Source organism: Panthera tigris, chromosome C1 (genome assembly GCF_018350195.1).
Source record: "Panthera tigris isolate Pti1 chromosome C1, P.tigris_Pti1_mat1.1, whole genome shotgun sequence".
In the NCBI taxonomy this organism is placed as follows: Eukaryota; Metazoa; Chordata; class Mammalia; order Carnivora; family Felidae; genus Panthera; species Panthera tigris.
The window spans coordinates 57251815-57273722 of NC_056667.1; the positions used below are offsets into that span (position 1 = coordinate 57251815).

At 35.5% G+C, this 21908-nt stretch overlaps 1 protein-coding gene across 1 annotated transcript in view; it reads left to right on the forward strand.

Moving 5' to 3' along the window:
• LRRC7 (leucine rich repeat containing 7) overlaps positions 1-21908 on the forward strand; it is a 556339-nt gene that overhangs the window by 193720 nt on the left and 340711 nt on the right. Inside the window, exon 3 of the mRNA XM_042996209.1 lies at positions 11578-11780. Within this exon, the coding sequence (XP_042852143.1) occupies positions 11578-11780 (203 nt within the window). The remainder of the gene's footprint in view (positions 1-11577; positions 11781-21908) is intronic.

A 21908-nucleotide genomic window follows, 5' to 3' on the forward strand; every position in this document is an offset into this window, starting at 1 on the left:
AGAAAATGAATAAGAGACATTAGGTATTAGGAGTGGTGCAAGCTAGAGCATAGAACTGGAAAAATATGTTCCTAGAAGTAAAAAGGATGAAAAATTAGGTTGAAGATAGCTTGAATGCCAAGCTAAAGAAATTTGTAGACTAGCCTTTCCTAAAATGTGTGCTTCAGAACACTAATTCTTTTCAAAAATATTTATTTATGTATTTATTTATTTATTCATTTATTTATTTAATGGTTTATTTTTTTTTTTAAGTTTATTTATTTTGAGAGACAGAGAGAGCAGAGGAGGGTCAGAGAGAGAGGGAGAGAGAGAATCCCAGGCAGGCTCCATGCTGTCAGCGTGAAGCCCGAGGCTGGGCTCAAACTCAGAAACCATGAGATCATGACCTGAGCCAAAACCAAGACTTAGACGCTTAACCGACTGAGCCACCCAAGTGTCCCAATTTATTTTTGAGAGAGAAAGAGAGAGAGCGCGAGAGAGACAGCAAGCACTTGTGCACAAGGGCGGGGAGGGGCAAGAGCACACCTGAAATCATGAACCTTGAGATCAACCTGAGCTGAAATCAAGAGTCAAACACTTAACTGACTGAGCCATACAGACACACCCAGAATACTAATCCCTAATTAGTGTGATGAACTTAAAGTTTTTAGCTTTTAAGTTTTTTTGTAAGTGCCTTGGGCAACACTGCTTTGAATAAAGATAAGCATATTTCTTTATCACAAGACCTCTCTGAGCCCTTAATATGCTAATGTACACTGCTTATCTCTTGGAGGAGAATATAACCCAGGAACATGGGCTGGGACATATTACTGTTAAAAATGTAGACTCAGTGAAGCTCCTAGAACAGGGGAATGGACATCATTTTAGAAAACTAATCAAGATATTTAATGTACATGTCCATATATAAAATGATAACGCATTAATATTTTCTTTTATAGTAATTGTCATAATGTGCAATTATAGATTTATTTGAAAAACTCTTTATTTAATATTCATCTCCCTCACAGTCCAGTGAATTCATTAGAGCAGTGACCAGAGTTATTTTACTCACTGGGTTTTCCTAGCATATAAACCCGTATCTAGCACATAGTAGACATTTAATAAATATTTGTTGAATAAGTGATTGTAGAGGAAAGATATCTGGAAATAGTATACTTTTATTCAGTAGTACTTTCAGCAATACTACTAGGAGATGGCAAGCATCTGAACTAGATTGAGTGCATGGTAAATAAATGAAGGGGAAGATGTAAAATGTTTAATACAGAAGAAAAAAAAGGAGCAATAAAAGATAATGCCAAGGTACAGACTTGAGAGAATGAAAACACAATCAAAACAAGAAATCAAGAAAGAGAGCACAGTGTCTGGTACAGAGTAGGAGCTTAGTAAATATTTCCAAATTGTGCATTACACAAGTTGAGTTTTAATTAAAGAGTGAGTGGTAGCTCATTAAGCAGTTAGAAACTAAATCGGGGATAATGGTTTATATTAGAAATCATTCATAGAAACTCTTTGAAGTCTCTTTGAAGTCAGTAGATGAAAATTCCTGGGAAGCCTGTGCAGAGAGAGACAGAGCATTGCCGTTCTTAAAATAAGTAACTTGTCTAAAAGCAGAACTTAGAAATATTTTTAATATGCTCCTTCTCAGTACCAGGCACCATGCTTTCCTTCTTGATTTCTTGTTTTGATTGCTGGCATGATAGCATCAGCATTAAAAACCACAAGGAGGTTTGTCCTAATAACAGTTCATTGATCTTCATGAAGATAAACTGGTTTCCTTATGTTGATAGCAAATCAAACCATGTATAACAGTTGCAGGCTTGCAGATATTATAATGATGAAATGAAAACAAACCCATGAAATCTGAGTATTTTTTTAAATATAATTATTTCAACAGTCAAAAAACAAAGAAAGAAGCCTCAGATGTTCCACTTGGAGTCCCAGAATCACCGTGTATCTTGTCTGGATAAGGGCGTTTCAGAGACATACTTAAGGTTAGGTAATGGCTTTAAAGATGTTTCTTGAAGTAGGGCATGGAGAGAGTTTGGCAGGTTTCCATATCCCTGTGGCATACTTAGTAAAGCAAAGGGTTTCTCAGTGAATAAATTAGAAACATTTGTCATTTGAAAAATGTAAGACTGTGCCAGCTAATGAGGACAGCCAGAGTATTTATCACAAATCTTAGAAAGTTTGAACTTTCCTTTGTCCTTTTATCTTTCCAGGTATGGAATATTAGATAAGGATAACAGGGACAAACACGGGCCTTAAAGCCTAGGGAATGCAATGGTATAAGTGCAGGTGTTTTGATACACATATTCTCATTGTTTGAGTCAACTACCACAGGTATAATTCTCAAGTGGTTGAAATTATCTTTCATTTAATCAATAGAGAAGGATTTGAAGAAAGTAGCAAGATAAGTCTTTTTGTTACTTCACCTGTATTAGTCCAGGTTAGCAAGCCCTGCTGTATAAATGCATTTGACTTTGGGAGAGTGTTTGAAAGGGAGACTATTGATTACACAGTGGTATGGAAGAAGAAAAATCTTCTTTAGCAATTCATATATATATATACGTATACATATATACATATATATATATACATATATATACGTATATATATATATATGTATATATATATATATATATATATGATTGAGTTTTAAATCCCTTTGAAAAAACAAAAAATCTAAGAATTACTTTTTTTGGATATGTGCTAAGGATCTGTGCAAAGGAAGTCAGACTGCTTCTGAGTTAAAGTACAAATATTGGATGTGGAGCTTCTGTGGTATACTGGGCACTGGTTGTGTTTCAGAGAAAAGCAAATATGTACTTCTGTATAATATCATGTATGTAACATGTATGTGCTTTCTTGTGTTTTGTGCTCTTCTCAATTCTTGAAACACTTTCTCCATTCTAACTTACTACATTCCCCTTCCTTTGACATTCAAAGAAGTCTTTAATACTGACTGCTAGTTAGGAGAACAATGTTATTTGTACCTATGTAACAATGATATTGTACCTATGAAATATTCTATGTGTAAATCACTGTCAAGTGTGTGTGTGTGTGTGTGTGTGTGTGTGAAAGAGAGAGATAGAATTACTGGTAAATTAATGTCTTAGTAAATTCTTATATGTTAATCTTTATACATGACTGCTAATGTAATACATAGTCTGCTAAAGGAAAAAAAAATCAATGGCTTTAGAGTAAGGAGATATGAGATCTAATTTCAGGTATACTAATTATTTTGTGTGTGATATATACATCACAGACTCACTAACTTCAGTTTGTGATTAAAGTATGGAAAATAAGGGGTGCCTGGGTGGCTCAGTTGGTTAAGCGTCCGACTTCAGCTAAGGTCATGATCTCACAGTTTGTGGGTTCAAGCCCTGAATCGGGTTCTGTCCTGACAACTCAGAGCCTGGGGCCTGCTTTGGATTCTGTCTCCCTCTCTCTCTGCCCCTTCCTCATTCGCACTGTGTGTGTGTGTGTCTCTCTCTTTTGAAAATAAATAAACATTACAAATAAAATAAGGAAAATAACATATGAATACTTATTTCTTGTGAAAAAAACCAAGGTGATAAATTGTAAACTGGTTTGAAAATTTCAAAAACCTGTACAAATAAAAGTCATATAATCATGTTTAGCCCCCAATTTTCATTTAATAGTTAATATTTAAAAAAAAAAATTTAAGGTTTATTTATTTTTGAGAGAGAGAGACAGAGCATGAACCGGGGAGGGGCAGAGAAAGAGAAAGAGAGACACACACACACACAGAATCTGAAACAGGCTTCAGCCTCTGATCTGTCAGCACAGAGCCCAATGCAGGGCTTGAACCCACAAACTGTTAGATCGTGACCTGAGCTGAAGTTGGATGCTTAACTTACTGAGCCACCCAGGCGCCCCATAATGGTAATATTTTTAAAGTACTCTGAACCAGATACTAGACAAGTTACTGGAAATATACTTTGTTGAACAGACTAAAAACATGGTACCTCTCTTCACAGAGCTTTTAATCTAGTGAACACGATCAATATTGATTAAATTATTAAAGTGTGAGAAAAGGGAATTGCAGCATGTAGTTGGAACATATTCTTAGAAGTCATAGCCTGCCTTGATGAATAGAGAGAGGCTATTTTCCCTTAATATTATTTTTTTTAAAGGCAAGGGAAATTGTTCTATATAGAGACAGCCTTATTTCTGAAGGCCCTAGCTAAAAAAAAAAAAAAAAAAAAAAAAAAAAAAAAAAATTAGTCTTAGTAATGTGAAAGAAATAGTGAATGCAAAGAGCTCAGAAAACAATCAAAAAAGTGGAACCTGGTCAGGCTGCAAGGGGGCTAGGTTTGAGTGTGGAAGGTAGGAGTTAGACCTATAGGACTATATTATTCTTAACAGGCCAGTAAAAATTTTTGACTTTGCCTAGAGGGCAGAGAGGACTCAGTGAAGTATTTGCAACAAGAAGGTGATATAATATTTGTTTTATAAAGGTCACTCCTGCTGTACTGTGGAGGGAGAACAATAGAAAGACAGAGACAAGTATACATGTAAGAGATAATAGTCTGAGCTAGGTTGCTGGGCACCACAAGTGAAGAAAAATAGGCTTCATTGAAGAAATATGTAGGCTATTTAATCATTACTACTTGGTGATTGTTAGATGTGGAGTGTAGGTACTAGAGGAGTCAAGAACAATGCCAAGGTTTCTATCTTGCAACACTGGGTGAATCATATTGCTGCTCACAGAGATAGAGAACACAGGAGGGGGAAGAGATTTAGGCAGAACAGTAACTGCTAGCACTTAGTGAATGCTTAAAATCTGAAGACACAATTCTAAGTGCTTTGTATGCACTCTGTTATTTGATGAGGGACTAAACATAGGGATAAAATAATGTGCCTCGTCACACAGCCAGGGAGTTTTGGCTCCAGCGTCCAAGCTCTTGACTGTGATGATGGGCTCTATACCTTTCAAGAGCATCATGTCAATTTTGAACATGTTATGTTTGAGATGCCCCTAAAATATAAAGTGGAAATGATGAGGGAAATAAGTCTGAGTAGATATAAAAAGAAATTTCACAGCCACCTATTGTCAAAGTTAAATGAAGTCAGAGTTGAGAAAGGTGAATGAGATTGTAAAGGGAGAAATCTCTTTACAGTTAGAAGGGTACCAAGCCTGAGGACGTGGGGGCATATCTAATATTATAAATCTCAGGGTTTGTTAGAGAGGATGGCACCTTCTCAAAAGACTTAAACGGAAGAACCGAAGTGGAAGGATAAATGTCAGAAGAGAATGATGTCAAGAGAGCCAAAGGAAGAGAGCATTCCCAAAAGAAGGATGTAGTTCCCTGCCCAGTGCTCCTAATAGGTTAGATAAAAAAGGAAAAAAAAGTATGAAAAGGATTAAAATAAAACTTTATTTTAAACATGGAAGTTAATCCCTCACCATCCTTATTTATCTAGTCTTACAACCCAAATTATTCCATTAAACTAAAAGAAAATTTAAAATACATATACTCACAAGGGCAGAGAAAATAGAAGAGAAGGTATCAGGAAATACAAAATTTCAACAAATTTTGAGATAAAAGTGAAAGAAGATGTAGTTAATATCATCTACATACAAAATACACTAGCTACAATATAAAGTACCAACAAAGGGATATGAAAACTGATTTACTGCATAGACCTCCTTAGAGTCTGGGAGATAGCAAATACCAGGCAAGGAACTGAAGATACTTAGTACTGAAAATAGGAAAATTGACTGAACTACTCTCTATTTAAAGCTACATCACTATGTCCCAGACAGAAGACCAGAATATTCTTTGGCTTACTGCCAGATCATCCTGCAGTGAAACCTATCCTGCATACCAAACTTCCAATTAACTTCTTAGAGCTTCACTCTTCGATACTAAAGGACAGTCACGAATCACCAGATATTTATAGAAAACCCCTATTACAAAAGACACAGATCAAAAGAAACAAACAGAAAAATAGAACTCAGAAATAACATAAGAAGCAGGGGACAAAGACAAAAAGTCTGTAGTTAATATCTTCTGAAAGAAATGAAAACAATATTGCACCCTGAAATACAAACAGGATACTATGTTAAAATAGCATTCAGGAAGCAACAAATAACTTTTGACAGTAAAACTATGCCATCAGATAAAAGATCATTTAGAAGATAAAGTTGAGAAAAATCTCTCAGAAAATAGAATAATAAGACAAAGACAAAGAAATTACAAAAGAAAAAAAATAAATAATTGAATTACAAGATAAATCTAGGAGATAGGTCTTACATCCAGCTGATCAAGATTGAAGAAAAAGAGAAAATAAAAACAAAGAAGATGATAAAATTAACAATTAAATAATAATAGAAAATTTAACAGAATTAAAAGATAAGTGCTTCCAAAGTGAAAGGGTCTGTCAAGTACCCAGTACAGTGGATTAAAAAACACATCAAAGCACATTATCATGAAATTTCAAAACACTAAGGATAAGATAAAAATCCTAAAATGTTCTCATGGAAGAGAAAGGTGGGTATAAAACAGGATTTTGAATAGTAATGGAACTGGATTTTTGGGCAACAACTTTAAAAGCTGTAAAATAAAAAAGATGTCTTCAAATTTATGAAGGAAAATTACTTCTGACCTGTAAATATATATCCTGTCAAACTTTCAATTGTTTTTGGTGAAGTTAAACCATTTTCAGACATGCAAAGCTCTCAAAAATGTATCTACCTGAGATCCTTTCTCAGAAAGTTACTAGACGTTATGTTCTGCTTTGGAAGTTATATTCCAATAAATCCAGAAAGAAAAAAAGAAACAGGATTCAGAAAATAGAAGACATAACATGAGAAAGAAATGGAAAATTCACAGAATGATAGTGAAGAGACATTTCAGGAAAATATATATATCAGATCTAGAAAAAAACAGACATTCAAGATAGGAACAAGAAAATACAAACAAACATAAAAATAAACAAGAGGATTATTTCAGAGGAAAAAATGACAGATTACACTTATTTGACTATACTAAGTGGAGATAGTCAGAAAATCGAATTAATAAAAGGTACACAGAAAAATCAAGCAAAGGAAAAAATAAGGAAATTAAAAAAAATTAAATTGTGATTGAATTACAATAGTGTATAGTCATAATAAGATAAATCCTACTGATTTGAAACAAAATTTCTGTATTTTTGCTTGGTTAGAATAAAAGTGTGTTGGAATTTATTAGAAGAAAGTTAAACCAGCACATTACATGTTCGAAACCTGCAAGGGGTGGCTGAGTGGCTCAGTCAGTTAAGGGTCTGACTCTTGATTTCAGCTCAGGTCATGATCTCATGGTTTGTGGGATTGAGCCCCACATCAGGCTCAGCACTGAGAATATGGAGTCTGCTTGGATTCTCTCTCTGCCCTTCCCCTAGTCACTGCTCAGGCTCTCTCACTCTCTCACTCTCTCTCAAAATAAATAAACATTAAAAAAAAAAAAACAGTATTGAAAAATAAAGGAGGAAAACTATAATCAAGTTATTTAGAAATTTAGAATGAAGAAAAGCTAAAAAATTGAAAGTTATTAGATATAGGGAGTATACATCAGGAATGGAAGCAGTTATGATTAAGAAATAGTCCAGGTAATGAGATACCAAAGTCATCAAAGGGTGAAGAGGAGTGTTCAAGAGATGGTAAATGAATGGCATGAGGAACAGAGGAAGGATGTTACTGCTAGGTAATAAGACTATCAAAGGAACAGGGGTTTTATAGGATGTGAGAAAAGTAATCATTTTTAGAGAGCAAGGGGGAAAGCAATTCCACTTTCCAGCCCTGAAGTATTTAAGGCATGAGAATGTCAGCATGCTCTACTTTTAAAGGCTTCAAGTGAACCAAGTTTTAGTTGAGACTGAGAGAGCATTCAGTGAAGAGGACAAGGCTCAATGAAGTTTTTGATCATGATATAAGGCACATTCTCCATGTGCACAGGGAATAGAGAAGAGAGAAATTGGGCCAGGGGAAAACTTCGGTACATTGTGGGGATGAGAGAAGGGATACAGAGGATGACCAACAGAGACTCCATTTTGGGGAAGGGAAAGGGAAAGAAGTCTTAGTGAACTGAGTTCCTAAAGTCTTGGTGGACAGTGGATCCTCTGACCAAATGGTTTAGGTTCAGGCCTGAATATTCTTTTTCCTCTTGGTTTATAATAAAAAATTTGCCATGGCAACAGCAGACAAGTATCAAGACATAGTCACATGGTTCAACACAATAGGGTGAGTGCAAGTCACTGGACAACACAGGCAGGGACAATTGATTCCACATTCATCTGTGGGTCAGAGAGGCAGACAAGGGCATATATATACCCTGAGTTAGCTCTATGACAGTACAGCTGGGTGGTTGGTGTGAGTACTAGTGACTCAAATTAAAAATCTGGGAATCTTTCAAGTCCTCTCCATCCCTCCCTCCACAGTCTCCCCTTCCATCTCTCATTTAATGTATCACCAACACATTGGATTCTGTTTCCAAAATGTCTTCCTAATCCGTCACTTCTCTCTATCCTTGCTTTCATTCTCATAGTCTAAGCCATCATCACTTACCTTTATAACTGTAATAACTTCAACAAACATTTACTAGGTGCCTAATATGTGTCAGATATTTACTAGATGCATTTACTGGCTGCTTAATATGTGCTAAAGCCCAGGTAGAGACATGGAAGGCACCAACTGACAATCAGGGATTTCAAGTGTCAAGTAAAATAACAGTTACAAAACTTTCTGATTCAGGTTCCTAGAAATGTAAGATGTAGGAGTTCAAGAGATAGAAAGTAATGAAGAAGAAAGGTCATTTTTTACTAAAAGGCAACCAACAGAATGGGAAAAGATATTTGCAAATGACATATCGGACAAAGGACTAGTATCCAAAATCTATAAAGAGCTCACCAAACTCCACACCCGAAAAACAAATAATCCAGTGAAGAAATGGGCAGAAAGCATGAATAGACACTTCTCTAAAGAAGACATCCAGATGGCCAACAGGCACATGAAAAGATGCTCAACGTCGCTCCTCATCAGGGAAATACAAATCAAAACCACACTCAGATATCACCTCACGCCAGTCAGAGTGGCCAAAATGAACAAATCAGGAGACTATAGATGCTGGAGAGGATGTGGAGAAATGGGAACCCTCTTGCACTGTTGGTGGGAATGCAAATTGGTGCAGCCACTCTGGAAAACAGTGTGGAGGTTCCTCAAAAAATTAAAAATAGACCTACCCTATGACCCAGCTATAGCACTGCTAGGAATTTACCCAAGGGATACAGGAGTACTGATGCATAGGGGCACTTATACCCCAATGTTTATAGCAGCACTCTCAACAATAGTCAAATTATGGAAAGAGCCTAAATGTCCATCAACTGATGAATGGATAAAGAAATTGTGGTTTATATACACAATGGAGTACTACGTGGCAATGAGAAAGAATGAAATATGGCCCTTTGTAGCAACGTGGATGGAACTGGAGAGTGTGATGCTAAGTGAAATAAGCCATACAGAGAAAGACAGATACCATATGTTTTCACTCTTATGTGGATCCTGAGAAACTTAACAGAAACCCATGGGGGAGGGGAAGAAAAAAAAAAAGAGGTTAGAGTGGGAGAGAGCCAAAGCATAAGAGACTCTTAAAACCTGAGAACAAACTGAGGGTTGATGGGGGGTGGGAGGGAGGGGAGGGTGGGTGATGGGTAGTGAGGAGGGCACCTTTTGGGATGAGCATTGGGTGTTGTATGGAAACCAATTTGACAATAAATTTCATATGTTGGGAAAAAAAAGAAAGGTCATTTTTTTTTAATGTTTGTAGTTGGCCTTCTACACAATACCAAAGGCAGATAACCATCTGTAAATTCTAACTCATAAACCTGTCCCCTAAATTTCATTTCATTAATTTCATAAGTTAAAACTTGGGCTGAATGTCCAACATCTCCTAAATGTTTTCTACTCATTTTCCTCCAAATAGGATTTAACGTGAGCAATTTAAAAAGCAAAATTCTGGGGCACCTGGGTGATTGTTGGCTAAGTGTCCAACTTTGGCTCAGGTCATGATCTCACAGTTCGTGAGTTTGAGCCCCACATTGGACTCTGTGCCCACAGGGCAGAGTCTGCTTGGGATTCTCTCTCTCCCTCTCTCTCTCTGCCTCTTTCTCTGTCTCTCAAAATAAATAAATAAACTTAAATAAATAAAAAGCAAAATTCTATATTGTTTTTATAAACTATCACTACTTTCTAGCAATAAACTTATGCTGGTAAGTCAAATAAATGAACCAAAATTTGCATGTTTCAAGTTAATGTTCATTTAGTATTACTCTGCAGCTGGCAAACTGTACTGTGTCTGTGAATTCAAAGATGAGTAAGACAAGAACTTCTCCTCAGAGAACTCACCTAGTGGGGAAATAGAACATGTAATTGGGAAGAAATATGATTAGTGCTCTGAGAACTCAGAGGAAGACTGTAATCATTCTTCCTGGAGAGACACTCACAGAGATAGTGACCTTTTAGTCAGAATGAGAAGTGCTTCAAGCAAATTATCCATAGCTGATGGTGGTTGGGCGGGAGGGAGGGGGGTCCTAAATATATTCATTTATTCATTCATGAATTCATTTGTTTATTCTACATTTATTATCGAATAAATTCATCTACCATATGTCAAGCATCAAGACAAATACAAAACAAATAAAACACTGTTCTACTCTCAAGAGACTTACATTCTAGAAGAATGACATGAAAGTTAATAAATTTGATAAAGTGTTATAATGGCATGTTATAAATGGCACAGGCCTGTGCAAGATTTTATGGCATTTGGCCAGTTTATTCTAGACAAAGATGTTACAGGAATTCCTGCCATGATTGTAACCTGTTTTCTCCCAGTGAAATCGTAGGATTCATAAAGCTAGGTTCTCATTCTGAAGCAAATAACCAATCTAACTCTAATCTGTAGTTCCAGTACAATAGAAGCTTCATGAAAACAGGGACTTTGTTCAATTTATCACTCTATCCCACTAACTAACTACATCAATGCCTGGAACATAGTGGTTATTTAATAAATGTATGTTCACTAATGGAATGAATTTGTGGGTAAAAAAGAGGTTATCATAAACCTTAGGAATGAAACTTGAATATTTTGGTGGAAATGGAAAAAATATAGTTTTTTTCAACAAATTACAGATGTTTGTGTTCTATAGTGTAATATGCATAAAATTAAAAAATACAGATTCGTGTGTCAAATGAGAATGTAAGTATGGTGATTGCATTGCACAGAGTCAGGATTGTGTTCTGACTAGATTCTGCCATTCCAAAGCTGTGTGATGATGGGAAATCTCTTAACTTCTGTGAATTCCATCTCTTTGTCGTTAAATGGGAATAAAACCTATAGCTTACATACCATACAGGGCTGTTCAAGTGTTAATAATATAATGCGCACTTTCTATATAAATTTTAAAGCATCACATAATTATGAAATTTATACTAAAAGTAAATTTCTAAGGCTTTAAATATTACAGGAATTCCCTTCAAAGGTAGACAATTAAGCAGATTGTTTTTCTCTTTTTCTCTAGTGCAGTGCCTGGAGATGACCACCAAACGGAAAATCATCGGCCGACTGGTGCCGTGCCGATGTTTCCGAGGTGAAGAAGAAATCATCTCAGTTTTAGACTACTCCCACTGCAGCCTTCAGCAGGTGCCAAAGGAGGTCTTTAACTTTGAGCGGACATTAGAGGAGCTTTATCTAGATGCCAATCAAATTGAAGAACTACCTAAGGTAATTTTTGACAAAACCTAAAGTATATATACTGTAAATGAGTATTTCATAATTTCACAGACTTCACTAATGATGTTAGCTATAGCCTTCTATCTGGAAAATTGACAAATTGTTCAAACTGATATAACTTTCCCCAATATTCTTTTTACCTTTTAATACCACTCCATTTGTCATTTCACGTGATATGCTTATAACCAATTGAACTCCATGGAAATCATCATTTTATGAATTATGCATTTAGATCAATATTGGTGCATTGAGATCAATAATTAGGTTTGGAAAAGAAAGGAAAAACATGACACTCCATTCTAGAACTATAATTTATATGTTGTATATTAAGGTAACATTGTTTTAAAACTTTGAATTGTATGTTCTAAGTCTAGGAAATACTTTTACACACACACACGCACACACACACACACACACACACACACACACACACTACTATTATGAAAACCATGCTGTTGTTTCCGGAATTTTGAATCTTTGATTATTATAGACATTACTGGATTTATATGACATACAAGTATAAGCACAGTGTAGCTAAAAATTTTAACTAATATCAAACTTTGTGCACACACACATACATACACATTGCCATTATGACATTATGCTATGCAAAGAAAATGTCCTTGTTCTCTACCGCAGAAAAGATTGGATGATAAGAGAGTAGCTAACACAGACCAAAACCGCACAGCAGAGAGTTTCAAAATCTAAATCATTGAATGTTAATGATCATCTAAATAAGTGACTCATATTAAGTAGTTGGTATGGCATTTATCTGTGAAGGATTTACACCATGGCTCAAAGGGAAACAAAAAAATGTCTTGCAATACATTTCCATTGCTTATGCTTAAAAAATGCATATTAAATACCTAGAAACCAGAAAAAGAACCATCCATAATAAAAGCTAGCTTCATTATCAAATTCTGAGAATAATGTGCTGATCAAAACAAATTATGATTAGTTGTTTCCACTTAGGATTATGAATTATGGTATTTATATAATACTTCAGAGACAGGAACTATTTAATGTGTACTTCAAAACCAAAATACTTCATTTTTGACAATCAAAGTATATAGCGTCGTCTTGGATCTTTGGTCAGGAGGTGTGGGTCAGTCCTAAAGGAAGTTTTAACTATATAGATTAGCAAGTACATGCACATCGAATAGAGACTGGCATGAGCTGAGCTTTTTCTCCCAAAGAATATGAACTTCCTAAGAACAGAGATGGCACCTTATTCATTTTTGTCTCCCTGTACAGGAGCATGCATGGTGACTTTCACATAATGGATATTCAATCTCTTTGTGGTTGCCGCTAGGTAAAACAATGCAGAGAACTTCATGTATTACAGAACTTGATTAGCAAAACTGTGTAAGGTTTAAATGATTCATAAATGTGACATTTAGCTTGAATTTAGAAAAATAAGTACAAGTGTTTTTTTAGAGTGGGCTAATATAAGATTGCCAGATTAAGTAAAGGACATCCCATGAAATTTGAATTTTTAACTAAAAATCAGAAAATTTGTGGTATAATTATGCTCTAAATATTGCATTTGATATACAAAAAAAAGGGTTATTTATCTTGGCATCCTGTATTTTTATTTGTTAAATCTTGACACCCCTAAGCCAACTAGTTATTTAAAATCATTTTCTAGATCCATGCAACAGTTTCCATAAGACAAATAGTAAAAGCATGGTTTACTTTTTTTTAAGTTTATTTATTTATTTTGAGAAGGGGTGGGGGGGGGAGAGGCAGAGAGAAAGAGGGAGAGAGAGAATCCCAAGCAGGCTCCAGGGCTTGAACTCACAAACCGTGAGATCATGACCTGAGCTGAAGTCAGATGTTTCTCCTACTGAGCCACCCAGGTGCCCCAAAACATGGTTTATTAATCAAGCAAGTATTTATTTAGTGTCTCTACTTATTACACAGTGTTTGAGGCTATAGGGGGATACAAGAGACATAAATCTCAATCCTTACTCTCAAGGATCTAACAACCTAGTTACAGAGAAAACTGAAGCATTAGAAGCAAAAGCATGATAGCGTGTAATCAGAGCCAAGGAGCCAAATACCGTGGTAGACGAGTTTCATCCTTGCAGGTGGAGTGAGAGGCCTTGACCAAAAGGTATAGATGCAAAAATTGAGATGGCATATATGGAGAGGGAGACGAGAGTAACAGCAGAACTGTGATGAGTCTAGAGCTGCAGTTACATGTGAGGGAGTGCCAACAATATGTAGGTAGAAGAGAGAGAGCAGGGAAGACCCAGATTAGGAAAGGTCTTGAGAGTTGCACAGCATTGTTTGACTTGATGCATTAGGCAGATAATGTCACTGGAGAGCTTATATATCAGGTAAGTAACTAGGAGCCTAAGTGAGCTTGGATTAACAATACATATAAATTGGGTGGCTAAGTTGATTAAGTGTCTGGCTTTTGATTTTAGCTCAGGTCATGATCTTACAGTTCATGAGTTCGAGCCCCACATTGGGCTCTGCAGCCAATGGTGCAGAGCCTGCTTGGGATTCTCTCTCTCTTTCCCTCTGTCTCTGCCACTTACCCTCTTGTGCTCTTTCTCTCTCAAGATAAATAAATAAACAAAAAATAATAATACAAGTGAACCAAAGACTCAATATAATTTCCCAGTGTATTGAATTGAGGAAAAATTGTTGGTATGCTTTATATATTTCAAATATTTTTCACATAATCTCTCAAGGTTTCTTTGAGTTTCCAAATTCAAAGTTGTTGCTAAAATAGTCCTGTGTTACTTTCTTCTAATGTATTTGATATTGAGATATGTTCTAAATTATCTGACATTGAGATATGATCATAATAGTACATGGATATATTTGTGCATATTAGAAAAATAAGAAGTTAAGAAATAAAAACCCTCTCTTTCTGAGAAGAGCAAGAAAGTCCTTATTTGTTCTTAGGTCTCATTGGCCTTAACTGTGTTACATGTTCATTGCTGATCCAATCCCTTTGCTGTGAAATCCACTATGGCAAGAAAAATGAGATTACTTTGATTGAGTTAAACAATGATGAGCCACCTCTGTGGATTTGTGATTGCTGGCTGAAACACAAAGCAAAAAGGGAAGGGATGCAAGGACTCTAGGGAGATTACCACAATGCACACTTCAAACAAAATGTTATGCAGTCATTGCTTCGTGAGGAAAAGTTGCTGTTAATCAGACAATGTACAAAGTTTTTCAGGATTTGTAAACAAAGTATTGAGTCTCTAGGGAGTTTAATCTTCAAAGTTAAATGAAATGAAACCCTATTTGTCTGCCATCTTATTTTATTGTTTTCTTTGTGTTTCCTTGGCATTGTTACCATGGCGACTTCAAATTTGTTGAGTAAATGAGATAGCTATTTGTATTTTTGATTTTACATTATGGTAAGAATTACCTTTTGCAAATGTTTAATTTTTTTTCTTTCTGATATTTTATACTGAGAATTTTCTAGCTGGCCAAGAATTTCTATTGTAAGATGTTATACAACAGGTATAGAACAGTGTCAATGTTAATGACATTAGAAAAAGATAAGTCAAAACTGTCAGAAAAGATGCAAAAATAGAAGTGAAAGAACAGGAAGTTTTTTGATTAAGAATAGTTCAATCTGTGTTACTTAATTTTCTGTAGTAAAAGGTAAAAATACAAAATGACATGTCTTTCACACAGTGATAGAAAACCCACACAGCTTATAATTTAGTACTGTTTTGCTTGCTATTTTGAACCAGGAACTTAAAATTATAGACAGAGTGATAGACCATAACAGGTGTATATTATATACAAAATAGTATGGGAAGGCAAAAGTAAAAAAAAAAAAAAAAAACAATAAAGAGAAAAACTGCTGAGAAACTTCTTGAAACTGAAGGAGAACTCTAAAAAAGAAAATAATAATTTTGGAAAAGTTAATATGTGACCAAAATTGAAAGATATAGAGAGTGATTTTGGTAGGTGAGGTCAAGTTAACCATATATAAAAGAGGATGGAACTAAATCTGAAGCACCCTACCTACAAAATTGTCTTCATATTAAAACTTACAACCTACTCTTGAAATATTTTACAGGTTAAGAACCTGACCTTTGGACCCAGACAAACCTGGGATTAGATCGTAGCACTGCTTTTTGGTTGAGAAGATACTTTATTTTCTGGGAGTCTCAGTTTCATCTTTAGCAAAAATGGGAAAATAATAGAGGTTACTAGTAGTGAGATAGATGACAGATAACAGGTAGATAAATAGGTGAGTATTGGTGAGATAATGTATGTGGAATACCTTGAATAGAAAAATATTCAATAATCGGTATTCATTATTCTCCTCTCACAGATGAAGGAAAATTCCCATGTTAATTACCCTGAGTAAAAGAAAAGTAAGATTTTGTAACATCTCAAGGTAGTTCTGGGCATTGGCTCTCTAACAAACATTGTTGTGGCATGACTTTATCTCTGCCTGAAAGTTACAAAGACAGCTTCTAGGAAAACAATTCCCTGACTACAATGGGTGATAGGTTTTTGACTCTACCAGCTGCACCAGCAGGTTTGTGATAACATCACTGTTTTCCCAGAAAATTTCTTTGATTCACAGAATCACAATGTTGTATTATTTTTAAGTAGGTGCAACCTTGGAGATTATTTTATTTAGCCCTCAATTATTACTAATAAGCAAATCCAGGCCAGGAAAGTTAATTAACTTCTCTTAGCCCACATAGGATGTTAGATTCCTGTCGAAAACTATTACCATATACTGTGTATTCATTAGGGTAGAATAGGTTATGCTGCAGTAACAGCAAGTCAAAAGTTCAGTGCACAAATGAACAAAAGTTTTTCTTGGTGTCCAGTGAGTGTTGGAAGGAAGCACTGCCCTTTAGGTATCCACAGTCAACTAGTCTAACTTTCCACCCAGTGCAGAAATGTTAACTTTTTGTTGTTCTTGCAACACTCATCCAACCTCTTCATGAACATTTCTATTAGTGAAAGAAATCATTAAATTAAGAAGCAAATTAGTGTATTATTGGAAAGTTCTGGTTATTAGAATGTTCAACAATATGTTAATGATGTTTACCCATATTCATCCATCTAAAACTGGGTGAGGTACTTGGTGTGATACAAAGATTATTAAGGTATGCCTTCTCTGGACAAGGAACTATGCTTGAGCCTTCAAATATCTGAAAGGCATTCATATGCTTTGCCTTAGAGTTCTATTTTTCCAAGGCAAGTTTCCAAATTTCTTTGACATTTTTCAAAGACATGCTTTCTAAATGCTTCACCATCTTGGTTGCAATATTCTGGACACATTCTAATTATTAGCTTGGCTTTAGACATTGATACATCAATTAAACAAATATCTGTCCGTGTGGAAATATTCCACAGAGGAATAAACAAAATGTGAAAGAACTCAGGAGAGAAGTCAGAGTTGGAGATGGATTTAAGAGTCATCTACCTAGAGTTGAGAATTAGAACTAGAAGACGAGATCATGTCCCTGATTGCTGAGAAACAAATAATTAAAATTTTAAAAACAAAATGATAGTACAAAACTACCAGAGGACTTGCCTAGAACTTAACCTTGGTTTCCCCCAGTAGTCATGGCAACTGTATGTACAAGGATAAAATAAGGAAATTTTATTATGCTCATGTAGGTAAAAATAAATAAATAAATGAATAAATAAATAAATAAATAAATACCTCCATGGGTAAGAGGAATATGACATCTGAATTAATCTTGATCTAGGTTTATATAGCTTACAAAAAACTATTGATTCATAATGAATAGAAGATAAGGATAGCCCTAATTGTGTAGTACTATCAAAGCTAATTCTGGAAATTTCCAGTCTTCCAAGACATTTGAAATTGAAGGTCATGAGCATTTTACTTAGAAAATATGAGATTTAAATATAAGAAAGGATAGGTTCTAACTTTCTATCAAAATGCCATAAAGCATTCAGGTCACAAAACAGTTATCATCATACAACATTTAATGATACAACTATTATAAAATAATTAGCAAGAAGACCAAAGAAACAAATATTCATTTGAATATTAAACTTTACATTCTTAAACCTTGCTGATTATCTGGAGGCATATTGACAATGTCTCCATGCGGCCTGTTTCCCCAGCCTGACCCACATCAGTTGATTCCTCACTTCTGGATTTCAAAATCCAGCAAAGCATGACAACTGACATTCTCTTTCTTGCTAAATAAACATTTTAAAGTCTCATACAAGACTTTTATTATTTTACTGTAAAAGAATGCTTTCATAGCCAAAGTGGAAAACATTCATAAACACAGAATAAATGGCATTCTTTCACAAGAAAAGGTAAGCAGTAAACCTACACTCTTAAAAAAAAAAAGCAGTTTTATTGAGATATAATTTACCTACCTATCAAATTCGCCTTCCCAAAATATACAATTTAGTGCTTTTATTATATTCGCAGAATTGTAATACCATCACCACTGTCTAATCCTAGAAAATATTAATCATCCCCTCAAAACACACTCTACCTGTTAGCAGTCACTCCTCATTCTTTGCTTCCCCTAGTCCCTGGAAATCTCTTTATGGTTTTGCCTATTTTGGACATCTCATCTAAGTGTAATCACACAACAAAGAGCCTTTTGTGACTGGCTTTTTTCACTGAGCATAATGTTTTCTAGTTTCATTGACCTTGTAGCATGTACCAGTAATTCATCCCTTTTTATTGCCAAATAGTATCCCTTTGCATGGATATACCACATACCACTTTTAAAAATAAGATATGACACTTTGTGAAATGCAGGCAAATTGCTAAAAGTGTTATTTTTCTGTAATCTAAGTGTGTAATTATTTTCCCAATACAAATACATCAGTTTTGAGCTTTATAATCCATAATATACATGAAGGTGAGCTCCAGTATCCAACTACCTCAGTATTTTGTTTTCAATGAAGCAGTTGCTTAAATTCAAGTTCCCAAAGGTATATAATAAAAATGAAAGTAAGCTCTTAACAATATACATCTAATATACAATATTGTCAGTAAGCTGACAGATCCTAGAAAAAATGCCCACATATCTATCAGTTGCTTCTCCAGGGAAACAGACAGATGCTTGGGAGCCAGGGACCAGGCAAGGGCTACATTAAAAAACATTGTTTTGTGGGGGTGCCTGGGCGACTCAGTCAGTTGAACCTCTGACTTCGGCTCAGGTCATGATCTCACAGTAGGAGAGTTGGAGCCCCACATGGGCTGAGTGTTGACAGCGCAGAGCCTGCTTTGGATCCTCTGTCTCCCTCTCTCTCTGCCTCTCCCCAGCTCTCTCTCTCTCTCTCTCTCTCTCTCTCTCTCTCTCAAAAATAAATAAACATTAAAAAATGTTTTTTAATGATAAAAAAAATAATAATTACAAAAAAACATTGCTTGGTGCCCACTGCTCCACGTTGGTCACTCACGCAGGGCTGTGCAGCTGAAACATTGATCCTACAACCTGAAGCAGTCAGGAATTTATCAAAGAGGGATATTTTAGACGGATGGAAATTTTGTCATGGCGTGGCTCCAGTCACTGGGCCATGAACAGCAAAAATCCTCACTGACTCTACAGAAAATAAACAAGCAACAAAAATGCTCCTGAATTGTGCCAGCAGCCAGCAGGTAAAATAGAGCTCAAAGTTAATGACCGGCAAATGAGCTATGACAACTGTGCTGGAGCTGTTTGTCCTGAGCCTGCACGTTAAAGCCAAGGAGCCCTCTGCTAAGAGACACGGCCCCTGCTCCTCCCTTTGCCAGCATTCCACATGGCCTGTGCCTTCATTTCCTTCAGGTCTGTGTTCAGACATCACCTTACCAAAGAAGTTTTGACCTTCTATGAAATAACAACACCCGCCACCACTACCACCACCACTTGATCCTTCCAACAAAATTTAAGACTTAGTTACATCTCTCGAGTTTTTGTACATTTCAGTTGTGTTAACCACTATTAAGATACTGCCTAAATACTTAATCATCGTAATAAAACATCAGCATAGATAGCTTCCTCTGATATGTCTGTTAGTTTAGACATAAAATAGTTATTGCTACAACTACTACTTGTTAGTTATTTTATCAAAGAGTATGACCTTTGATGGTGGCCAGAGGTGAGGAAGGACAGGAAAAATTAGAGCATATCAACCTAGGACACAGAAAATAAAACTCTCTCATTTAATGGTTGTTTGTTTGTTTAATTTTTGATGCTGATTCTGGGAGTTGAGATGAGGTATGGTAATTTTTGTGGCTTCTCCATAATTCACAACCTAATACCCTGCAGTCTCCATTTTTTGTTTTACTCTCACAACTCTAGGGTTGTGTCTATTTCGGACATCTCATCTAAGTGTAATCATACAACATAGGGCCTTTGGTGACTGGCTTTTTTTTCACTGAGCATAATGTTTTCCATTATGTACTTTAACCATATAAAGTAAATCTGTCACAATATTTTCTCAAATTAAGGAAAATTAAGGAATGTGTTCTCTGACTCTAAAACAGTCCACAGAGGGATGTCATGGAGTGCACTTTCACATATATGGGGATGGAGGAGGAATAAATCCTCTAAACTTAATTTCTTTCAAACTTAATGTTTTGTGATTCACTCAGTTGAAATTCCTTTTAAATAGATAACAATGATAAGCAATAGAAGAAAGTGTTCTGACAAACAGAATAGTGACTGTAATCACCGGTTATTATCACATAATAATGGAACAATGTAAAGAAGTCTAGAGAAAGTGGGCCTAGGCTTAAACACAAGTTCTGATACTAGTTAGCTATGTACCTTCAGACATATTATTTAACCCCTTTGAACCTTAGCTTCTTCATTCCCAGTAGGTGCAAACAAATTTGTTCTTGTTCATTTCTGAGGAGTGTGGTGAGGATCCAATGACATAAAGTATCTGAAAGCTCTATGAGAACAGTAAAATGAAAAATAACTCTTGAGTAAACAGAAATGACTTAGTGTGGTAAGAAAGGGCACATATTTGATAAAGTTTATTTGTTTCATTAATAGAAATTTAGACAAATCCAGTGGTACAGTCACACACAAAAAATTTAATTGGTAAACAAATGATGGGGATTTTCTTTGAATATGGATTTATAGTTGTCTCAGTTTTGTTTTTGTTTTTGTTTTTTGAATTATAGGCCACAAAATCAACTGTCCAGTTTAGGTAAAGATGAACATTTATTGGAAATATATCAGGGGCTCATTAACTTAATAGGAGCCTGGAGAACTTTACCTGGGAAAAGGATAAGAACCAAGAGAACTCTGGATTGCTGCACAGAATCCGCAGCACGGTAGCAGCATGGGTCGCGCACTGCTGCTCTTGTGAGGAATGCAACCTCCAAACACCCCCGTGTAATCATGATGCTTGTCCAAGATACAAATTCCACATTCCTCCCCAAGTAATATACAAAGAGAGATGCCCTTGAAAGGAAGGTCAAGGTTCTAATGGAAAAAGAGGAGAGTGGATGCTGGACAAGCAAAAAAACAGTGTCCTCCAATGTTTTACGTATCATATATCTTCAATTTAATTGATTCTTTTTTTCTTTTTATTCACTGATATTTTCTAACCAGGATTCAGCAGTCTGAGGGCATGTTTTCCTGAGGCCTTTGAAATCAAGGGCACTTGCTTATGTTGTGAGAAATCTAATGAGATCAAAGGAGTCACAGAAGAAATATCTTAGGGCATACAAATTTCAAAATGCTAGTTCATGATTCTAACTTTAGTTTATCAAAACTTGGATGATAATTGATCCTTTTTTTCTTCTACTCCAAGGAATCTTTCAAAATGGAAGGCACTACTTGTATGACTATAGTTGCTGATTAAACAATTGTCATGATTGAGAAATATGAAAAGCCTTGCCCTAGATTAAACATGGCCTAAATTTACAAATGGCGAACATGAAAACCACCACTTGTTTAATAAAGTTGCCTCAGTTTTTGAACTGCACGTTAACAAATAATTCCTTAAGTATTTATCTTTCAGACACAAAGAATTATCCATAACCTTGGCATTTTACATGAATAAATAGCCTCACATATATCTATGGAGGGTTCTTCTAAGATCCTGGGTTTAAATAAAAGGGGGGAAAAAGACCTTTTTAATTCTATCACTCCCTCAAAGATATTCATGGTGCAT